Below are 11269 nucleotides of genomic sequence, written 5' to 3' on the forward strand. Positions count from 1 at the left end.
AAGCTTATGAAATCTCCCATTATCTACCTCGTCTTTTTATGTTATTGTTGTATCCTTAACAGTTAGTTTTTAATTTATTGATTATGTTTAACATTTGCTTGAACGGTTAAGGAAAACATGGTGAGGAAACCGATTTGACTTGGACCCTAAAAATCGACGGCGTGTGTCAGGCATAGGAGGCTCATCACCTGCATGAGTTATGCATTCGTCTGAACTATTTGTTAACACCGCTAAACATTGCAGGTGTGTGCGACATGACTGACCCCACGGTCTTTATTATTAAAAATGATACCCGGCTTATTTTCCATGCTTATTCTCCTTCGCAGAACGCTCCCAGCGTTCTTGAACATGACTTTACAAGCGATTATGATGTTTGTAAATATTTTACCAAGAATTTACTAAGTTTGTTTATTTCCAATACACAAATATACGTTACTTTTAATATTCTTAACTAAATAGTAATAATTCTAAAATGTACGCAGTAAAACTAACTAAAGAATAGATGATTCGTACTGCTATCATTGACAAATAACGTCAATGCCGTGTTGAACACGGAATAATACGTTTAGTTCGAACGTTTCTAAAACGCCTCTGGTTATTCAATCTTAAACTATAAACAGTAGTTTAAAATGCGTGGGCAAATATTAACACAAGAACGTTAGTTAATTAAAATTATTTTTGGAAAATGTACCGGAACTCAGGGGAATAACAAATTTTACCATTCAATGTCAGTAATATATTGTATTTCTTTTGGTATTTATAAACATCGTCTCTAAAACTAAATAAGTAAAATTTTGCTGAACATTGGTGCATTTATTTAGCTTTTGCTCGTACAATTACATTGTTTACATAGTATAAGGGCCGTCCAATGTTCGTTTTACTAGACATTTCCTTTTGTGAAATTGTTAAATCAACTCCCAGTGGGGGGGGGGGTCTTCCCTGGGAGATATGCCATTCAATTATTTAAAAAAGCATACTCCTCCATCAAAGGCCGACGACGCCACTAAAATGGGAGTCGTTTGCAACCGTTTATGGTATTAAAAAAATTGTTTGTAATTTGTATGAATAAATTGTCCAGGAGGAGCGAAACGTATATTTTTGTACTAGCACAATTATCTATTTGGATCTATTATTTTTATATGTAGAAGAGAAAAGTTTTAGTTTAGACGTCGTTTGGACTGATTGAAGAAGATCATGCCTGGTCGATAAAAGCAAAGAAAGATGTATCCATCAAGCTGGTTTCTTATAGGCCATGGGATATGTTGATAAGCCCCACATAATTCTCAATGGCAGACGTCAATAAATAAAAAGCTCCTTTGAAGATGTAACGCACTCAACTTATCTAAAGTGAAACACATAGTTCACACTCCATTATAATAAGTGCGTCTGCTATTCTTTGTTTGATGTGCCGATCTACTTTGCATTTGCCTAGTTAAAACTGTGCCGCCTTATTTAAATGATAGCTAGAAATATTTTAAAGTAACAGAAGACCTAAAAAATGTTTTTGACATGGCCTTGGACAAACTTTGTACTATTAAAGTATTACTATTAATTATTGTAAATATTTTTAATAAAAAAATCATGTGTATTCGTAATCATAACAACCAAATACAGTATTTACAATTTTCCTAACCTACATATTAATAATAAAAATAATTATGAATTAATTTAAAAAAAAATAAAGTTTGTTCCCCGTGGCAATGTACCTTTAACGCTGGCTTATTGCGGTACTCATTCGTTGATTCGTCAACCAGCTCGGGGGTCAGCAGTACTATCTACCAGGCGCCAACTTAAATCTTTAAGCAGCGCCTGAGCACTTGAACCCCACGGCCCAATAGTCTCTATTACAAAGAGAACAAAATCGAAGTTGGAGGAAATACTAAGAGTATTTTTCTCCTGCTCTTATGCTTGTCCTAGGGAGGTAAGACAAGGCAAACGTTTCCATACATGCAGCTACTCAAATATTTCTGTACGTGGAATAAATAATAACATTTCCCTAACGTAATTTTTTTCTGGAAGAAACTGCTTTTAGCAGTGAGATCCCTCTAAAACAAAGAAGATTCTTTGTTTTCTTTTACTTGTTCGTGTTTTGTGGTGTAAATAAAATATTTATTCATTTTCATGTAACTTTTTTTCCATATATTCGAGTCTACTGGTAACTTATTTAGTTTACAGTGAGTGTATGTGATCTCATTTGAAAAACCATTAATTGTGTTCCTCGCTAATTACAAACAAATGAACAAACAATACTTTTAAACAATGAAATCCTTATATTACAAATACATTAAGTAGATATTCGTTCAACAAATATTTCTTTAATTTAGTTAAAATTTAATGAGTGCATAATTTTTCTTGTTTTGTTATTTTTCTGTACGTGCATTGACTTGGAGAACAATGGTTGCGATTGGTTGCAAACAATGATCAATTTCAGAAATTAATTACAAGACAATGCGACAAATTTATCTTGAAATTTAATTAAACGACCATTCGGTATTAAAATGTCTAACAATGTTTTAGTATGCGTATTATTTTGTGATTTTTAAAGCGATTTATGTTTCTTCATAATTAATAACACTATTAATAATGGAGAAGACAAAGAAGATAAAGATCATCTTTCGCAATGCGTAAAATTGAGTTTATTTATTTATAAAATCTTACCAACGGAACAACACTGATACATTGGTACAAGATAAATAAAATACGAATTTTAATGTGACAACACTTATAGACAAACAATATACGCGAAGAGATAAAAAAAATATAAAACTAAACGAAAATCGATTTCAAAGTTTGAGGGGAGCCGCCACTATGGATATCAGTTTATCAGAATGCTCAATCTAGATATCGGTGGGTTTAAAACAGACACAAAAATGTGTATTAATGAAATGAAAACGTGAATTGTTTTTGTCTAGAACATGGGGCAAACAGGCAGGAGGATAACCTCATGTTAAGTGATACCACTGCCCATAGTTACTCCTGATGCTAGAGGGCTCGCGCGTGCGTTGCCTGCTTTTTAAGAATTGGTACGCTCTTTCCTTTAAGTTGAATTGGTAATAGTGGTGTGTCAGTGGTTATGAATAAAGTTCATAAAAATATTATTAAGTGGATACGTGAATAGATTCAAGTTTCAAGCTTTACACTTTGACATGTTTATTATGGAATCACGAGCCCCTTAAAACCTTAGTTCAATATCTTATATTTATTAATGGCGCACTAGTTACATGATATAAATTTTTATATCCATTTTATAGTGAAAAGTACCGAATTAATTCGATACTTGATTTATATATAGTTGGAAAGCCAATCTTTCGTCAACAAAGTTTTACGTAGTTTTCCAAACTTGTACATTCAGGTTCCTGCTTTAAGTGTAAGGTATACAGTCGTGTTTAGCCTGCGTGTATTTTATAATTATCCATCAAATTTTAATAGCATATTTATAGGCATTTAACCTGACCTATCAGTGATCAATTTTATATTCGTCAGGCTTTATCAGTAACGAAGTGTTCTTAGATATTTATGAGAATATAATCAGGGTTTATAAATTTTAGTGCATTTTAATATGGTAAGAGTAAATTAAAGGTTATTTGTGTAATCAAATAATACATTAATCAAATGTATCTATTAGGATTTCAACGCATTAGGTCAATACGAAGCTTAATGCGGAAAACTTGTAAAAAAATTAAATTGATGCTATTTTACGGAATCGTGTTTTATTACCTTAGGATTTATTTACGTTATTAATTCCTATTTATATTTAAAAGGAAAAGAGATGAATATAACGTACAATGCTTATCAATAAATTAATGCGTGTAACAATTGTTATGATATTTTACTTAGGTACTTAGTACAGACTAGAATATATCTTATATTTGCTATTTCTAACATCAAAGAATACATAAACGTTTTAAAATTGGTACAATCTTTTTCAAAGATTAGAGTAAGAATAAAGCCCAGTAGAGATTTTAAATATTATTTCCTTACCTTAGTTCTAAACGTTATTGTGTATAAAAACACTTCGGTATAGGTTGCATTTTAATTCAATTGAAATAATATAAAAACGGAAACGAACTACTTTCTAACTCCCTCACACACTTTACATAACTAAACATAGTATCGTAATAAAATGCATAATAATAAAAATATTTGTCTAATTTATGCAATTATAGCTCAACAAACAAGCATGGCTAACTACGAAGATCTTGGATATAGCTTAAGTATTCAAATCACCTTTTTCTGAACAGGTGTGATGGCCTTATAACTGTTCTCTCAATTTCCGATTTGCATTTTAACTATCCTATCGGTTTGTGTCAACTTAACCGATTCCAAAAAGAGCATCCGTCAGATATATAAATAATAGAATCTAATTTAAAAATACATATATTTCTCTCGGAAAATATAAATTATTGTCAAACAGTCTTGCACTCTTTAAGCGACTACTAAAAACTACTAAAAAGGAGGAGGTTTCTTAATTCGATTGTATTTATTGTTTTTAATGTGTGAACCGATTTTGGTGATTATTTTTGTTGGAAAGAGGATTTCTCACAGGATGGAGGGCGAGACGAACAGTGCTTCCGAAAATCGGTTCAAAATAAAAAAAAAATCCTGCAAAAGCAGGTATTAGTATTCTCTTATTTTGATTTCTTCTGTGCAAATAGTGTTTACGCTGTAATAAAAAGACATGTTTAAATAATGAGTGGAAAGAAGGACAGATTAAAATAATTCAATTTTTAAAAAAAAAACATGGTCTATGAGAAAAATGAGTGTGTGTTGTATTCATTCCGTGAGAACTGATCCATTGCACAAACGCTACTTACACCTGATTAACGAATGTCTCACCTACACTTGTACACTAAAATTCACATTTAATCATAGAGTTAATGAGTTATTCTCAAACAAAACCTTGACGGCGATTTAATATATGGATATAGCGTTTTAAAAACGTTTTAAAAAGACGAGGCACAGACAATTCCACGTCCTGTCAAATAGTTCAAATACTTATGCATTAAATACGTTAATTACTTATTAAGTAAATATATAATTCTGTTTACAGTAACGGAGTAAGTTAATATCAGCTCAGCGGCATTTTTCAAGTCTATTTTACTCCCAGAAATCAATTTCATTTCTGATTAAACGCCAAGCGTTAACCACAAAATCACGAAGTGTGAACCAATCTATATAATATATAAAATAATGTGAGGCAAAATTCAAGTAGCGAAATTGTTGAATGAATAGGAAATTGATACGAGACTAAAGAATAAATTATCTATTTAATTGAGCTTCAGTTATAACTTATATACATGACCAAAATTTATGATATCCATTTATATGTATGTTACGTTTATCCACTTGAATGTATAAATGAAAAGAACAATTTTATAAAGACTTTTATATATGTCAACATTCAACCGGATCCAAATAAGGACATATCTAAGCCATTTCCTTTGTTAGTGATTGGTCAATCATAATGACTAGATATGTTCCTTTTGACCAATCATGACGAAACGCGCCAACTTTCGTATCTTGTTTTTGAATTATTACCACCCAGTTCTTGGATTCTCAGAGGGTTTGGTAGCTATTTTAATTATCGAAATCCTGTTCTATGCCTATACACATACACCTCACAACATAACCTCTGAACAAATGTTTCTTACCTTGATAATTTATTTGCTTTTAATCCTGTCAAAGTTGACCGTCTTACTTCCAAACATCTAAATCGTTTTATTTCGATCAATCCTACGCTTAGCCGACACCATTAATATCAAATTTATAGCATCGTTTTTATTTAACATAATCGGAAATCGATTGACACTCGTTATATTTAAAATTGACGACCGTTCGGTGTTCTTTTGACAGTTGTATCTATAGCTATTTGCACATAATTAAATAATTTAAAATCGGATATTGTCGAGACACCGTGCGAAATGTCAAAATAATATGTTTAATATGATAATGTGCGATTTTTAGTCTCCGTCCCATAAATATTATTGTAAACGACCATTGAGATAAATTAACGATCCTCACAATTACCATTTACAATGTGACCCATGGCTTATAACAATTTTTAAATTTCTATGAATATCATTAACATTTCGAGTCGGAAATCTTTTTTGTCTGAAGCATATCAAATTCATAAGTGGTCCAAGCTTTCTGTCCTAGATTATGAAAGATATTCTAATGTGAATAAAATTGATGCGGTATCAATGATAAATGTATATTTAATAATTATTCAGAACGGAAGTCATTGATGTCTCTTGTCGCGTATAACGCATAAAAAAGTTAATGTTTTTCACCAATGAATCCAGTTAAATGCTACCCGCATCACGGCTATCACCTCGATATCTCTCGTTCCACATTTGACCGTCGCATCATCAGTTAGTGGAAGTGAAGACATTAGAATTCTTAGAAATAATTAAGTTATTTTTAATCATTCCGTCCGAGAAACTTGCTACTAATGGAATTGCAATTATGACAATTATATTATTAATCAAATCAAAATGATAACGGAAGCATAGCCTAAAATATACAGCTATATATTTTCTTTTGTAAAACAAGCTCTTAAAAATTTTACGACCAATATACAGCACTTATACTAACATAATACTATTTAATGTTGTTTTTTAGTGTATTACGCTCGTAAAACAGCGTTAAACCAAAATATAACTATTATTTGTATGACTTAACAATGATTTATAATCTACATTCACTAGTATTTAATAATGCTAGTGTAAACATTAAGAGCTCATCAAAGCTTATAATAAAATATAAAACTCTTACGAAATGCGGAAATTAATGTAATAATCAATTATAAAAATGCCACAAGTTGTGTGTAAACTAATTCAGTGTGTCACGCCCCGAATGATATGAACACTTTTGCTATAATATACTAGTTAGTAGATATAGTGTCTGTTTGATGCCGAGAGCGGAAATTTTTATGCCTATTGTAGCATTATTTTTTTCATTGAATGTATATGTAAAATAATCAGGTAATTTTAATTAAATTTTACATTTATAAATAAAATTTGAAACTTCTATTTCATATTTATAAGAGAAAGTAAGTGATATTGCAATATATACCGTTATTTCTTACATAATGTGTATGCGACTGTTTATGTTTTCATAAATCCTGATTCATGAGGTTGATACAATGGAGTCATTTCCAACTATTCAATATTACACGACATTATTCCCATTTGTGAGTTGTGTAATTTGAAAATCTTGGTCGACTTGTGGCAGTCAAATAATCATTTTATTCAATCACTTAGTTGTTTTTTTCGGGTTGAAGATTTTGATACTGATATTGACACTTCCCTTTCATGAAAAGACTTCGACTGTTGTTTAATACGTAGGAACAATACGATAATCCTACTGTTCATAGTATAAATTTCGCTGCCTGATGTGTGTAAGCTTAAATATTTAATACGTTTAATAATCAGCGCTATTTTACAGAAAATAAAACACAGTCGGTTACGCCATTGAATGATTAGGTATTTGTTTCCTCTAAACACTAATTTATAATTTTAAATATATCTACTCCGTCGAGTACAGATAGCTAATGACACAGACTTTATTGTACACCTACCATAGAATATCATAAAGTACGTACCCCAAGTATAACAATTGACAATAAACGTTGAATAACTCAATCCGAGCGATTTTATCGAGTTATTTAGGGTTAATAGTAGGCATAATACTGAGAAATGAAACTGGCAAAATACCTCCAACGTTGTTACGTGGATTATAAATTTTGATTGAGAGATATAGGCCATGTTGATTCCGAGTAGATTTGTCGTTTCACAATACAGTTTAGTATTATTGTGACAAATGCGTTATTTTGCATAACGCACGTGCTACACAAACTTCTAAACAGCCTTACGAGGCGTAGAATTTAATATCTATATCCGAGTTTCGTTTTTCGGTATCGCTTACATATTTCATTAGGGTAGTAGAGCGTCTTTAGTACGATAAGTCCACAACTCAAAGGCAACATTTTTTTAAACCTAATAATCATACATAATTTAACTTAAAATTCCATTACAACATAAGACATGTGTTTGTTTGATTAGTCCCTTTTTAGGGATTCTATGTAAATAGTCTTCTTTATATACCGAACCGAAACCTAAAATTGGCTTTACTTGAAATCAAACCCATCGTGTAGGTAAACGGATTTTATATTTAATACAATTTTAACCTGCACTTAAGTAAAATATGGTATCTGTTAGTCTTATAATCATAATTTTTATGACTCTTATCTTGATAGTATCATTAAACTATGAATATATTAAATTAAAAATCGTTTAGTAGATAGTCATAAATAAAACATGTTTGATCTGTGACGGAATTTAAGATTTGTGGGGAAATGTTATCTTAACTTAGTACTGATTACTCATAGATTCTCATTAATTAGTTATACTGTTGAGTAATGGTTCATAGATTAGTAAATTAATTGCCACTTTAATATAGCTGTCAAAAAAATTCTCATAAAAATATGAATTTCCGCCATAGGAGTAATGTCGAACATTACTTCTAATCAAAATAAAGGATTTGTTTAGCAGTTTTATTTAGGAAAATATTCCAAACAAACCTTTTGATATAATACATCTGTTATATATACAGAAGTGTTCCACAGCGCTGGTCAAACTTCCAGAGACCAGAAGAATTACATATGATTAACAACAATTTATTTATATTTTTGTGAATTAATCTTCTTTGACTAAAGTATATCTAGAATTTTGTTTTCTTCTTCGATCTTTTAATATGAATCAAGCCAATTTTGACACATATCTCCTACATTTTTTTCATTATCATTCAAACTGATAAAAATCGCTGGAAAGTAAATTATTTTATTGAAGTGTTGGCGTTTTGGTTGCTGGACCTAGGTTCTTGTTTTGTTTAAAGTAAAGCCTTTATTTCTAATATTTCAGGTGCTGTGTGGAGCGATGGCGGGTGCAGGCGCGAGCGAGGTGTCGGCCAACGCGAGCCGTGTGAGACGGGCGCCGCTCACGCACCACGCGCACCGACTCATGTTAGTATACTATGTATTTTATATGCCTTATATGCTAGATTTATATATCTTAGACTTGATACAATTTACTAGGCTAGGCTAGCTACATTTACACTAGGTACCAACCTTTAATAATTTATTATTATCTTCGAGATCGCACACAAACTAAACACGTCTCATACAGTTAGTTACCAACTAAGTCACGATGTCAGTGAAATTGATGAAAAATTATATTACATATAGTAAGTGCCAACTTTGCTAATTGGCTAATCGTTGGCGGGCCTGACCACTTGCTTGCCTAGTCCAATACTTGTTTTTGATTGCAAATAAATATTATTTTCAGGACGGAGGAAGAAATGGACGCTACCGCATCTTGGAAGCGTTCCCACTGGCGCGAGATGCAGTCAATACTACGACGGGAGGGCTCCCAGAAGGAGGTCGTCGAGTGCTGCCCCTCAGTCCTAGAGATGGTCGCGAAGAAAGGCGGCCGAACCCCCACCGGCCTCTATGTAGAACTCTACGAGGACGGTGAGAACAAACAGAGGCTCTACGAGCTATCCTGCGCACCTGATGTTGTAGACAAGCCCTGCAGATTCGTAGACGCTCGCCTCTACAACCAATCGAGATGTGTGCAGAAGTATTCATACTCCTACGCACTAGTAAGGTATTCATCAGCTACCGAGATGCCGCTGCGACATCGGCCGGAAGGGCATTTCTCTGTCCCCGGTTCCGGCGGCTGGTCCATGGACTATGTGATAGTTAGAGCCGGCTGTGAGTGTCAAATCACTCCGCCTAAACGCAAGAGTGCGCACCGGAAGCGATTAGAGAGGCATCGCCGGAAAAGGAAACGACTGGAGGATGACGATGACACTTGATGTGTGTGTTGTGTTTACCAGTGGACTTAATAAATTGCGGTATTTCCGATTTAGTTTAAGATTAGTTGATTTGTCGTGATCTATGTTTTGCGGCTGCACTTTGTATAACTGAATAAAATTCTGTAATTCACATACGCCCTTATATTATCTGCCTGGCCTCTGTCAGCCTAAGCGTAATAAACGACTTTTACAGAAAAGTAAAATTTAATAAAAATAGGAACAACTTTCTCTCAAGTCTTTTTAGTCGGCACTAGGGCATGGCTTGCATATTGAACCGTAATGGGGTAATGGAGCAGGGATCACGGCATATCAACGAAATTGTTACCGATGCCATCAAGTCAGATATAAGCTTGGTTGTTTTGACAATCGGTACACGTATTAATCTATGTATTTATTATTAATAGTCTATTTAATTACGCTTCTTGATGTAGTCTCGTCAAATTTGTAAAATGAAGTGTCTTGCTTTGTGCCTTAATGAAACGTGCCAACACTTAAAATTTAGAGCTTTTAATAGAATATTAAACCATTCAATGAGGTATTTTTAATCAAAATCTCCTTAAAAAACATAATACCTCATTATGGCGCAAAGACGTTGATTGGACTTGTGAATCGAACTAGTAACGCGTCTACAATAAAAGGTCTGAGGTCCTAATGTCATTGATTTGAATGCTCTCTTAAGTTTTTAAGAATATTTATTAAATTACTTTTTTTGTACGCAATACGTTGTACATCCCACGTAGTTTAAGTGCGTCCAGTCAAAGATCTGTATTATTTTCTATTTTGTAATACTTTTATTGTATTTAAAATTAGCATAAGTTTCATACATTTATTTATATTGTGTTATAAATACGAGGTATTCCGACGTGTTTCACGACGTGTAACTGTGTAAAATGGCTTCCACATTATGTATTATACACAATTAATTTTAACATTGCAATAGTATTGTGGACTGAGATTATATTTGTGCATTTAAACGTGAAAACGATATAATTAACACCTTTCGCATCAATTGATAATAGCGCCATCTGTCTTCGAGTAGAAAATTGTGGTTATGCCTACAGGTTAACAGATGGTACTGTTTTTAAAACAATATACAATAACAATTTAACATCACGTAACAGTGCCATGTAATTTTTATACAAAGTCAATTATTAATAATTTTATAAATGTATCTAAACTTATAAAGTATAAAATAATGCCTATTTTAAACAGTTCAATATATCTAGTAATTATTGTACTTACAAAATTCATCTCACTGAGTCACATTAAGTATTTGAAATTTATTTTTAATCACAGCGGTAATAAACAAACAGGCCTTCAGTTCTAAAAAAATGTGCCTTTAACTATCTGTGACATAACTCAGCGAAAATGTTAAAATGGTCATTAAAAGAAA

The 11269-nt window shown here is 32.4% G+C and overlaps 1 protein-coding gene across 3 annotated transcripts in view; it reads left to right on the forward strand.

The window, feature by feature from the left end:
- Positions 1 to 11194, forward strand: part of LOC123706821 — a 139887-nt gene extending 128693 nt beyond the window's left edge. For all 3 annotated transcript variants that reach the window (XM_045656282.1, XM_045656283.1, XM_045656281.1), the window contains 2 exons: positions 8922 to 9022; positions 9345 to 11194. In XM_045656282.1, coding sequence (XP_045512238.1) covers positions 8922 to 9022; positions 9345 to 9876 — 633 coding nt within the window. In that variant the 3' untranslated portion in view covers positions 9877 to 11194. The remainder of the gene's footprint in view (positions 1 to 8921; positions 9023 to 9344) is intronic.
- Positions 11195 to 11269: the final 75 nt, after the last annotated feature.

This window comes from Pieris brassicae, chromosome 3 (assembly GCF_905147105.1).
Source record: "Pieris brassicae chromosome 3, ilPieBrab1.1, whole genome shotgun sequence".
NCBI lineage: Eukaryota > Metazoa > Arthropoda > Insecta > Lepidoptera > Pieridae > Pieris > Pieris brassicae.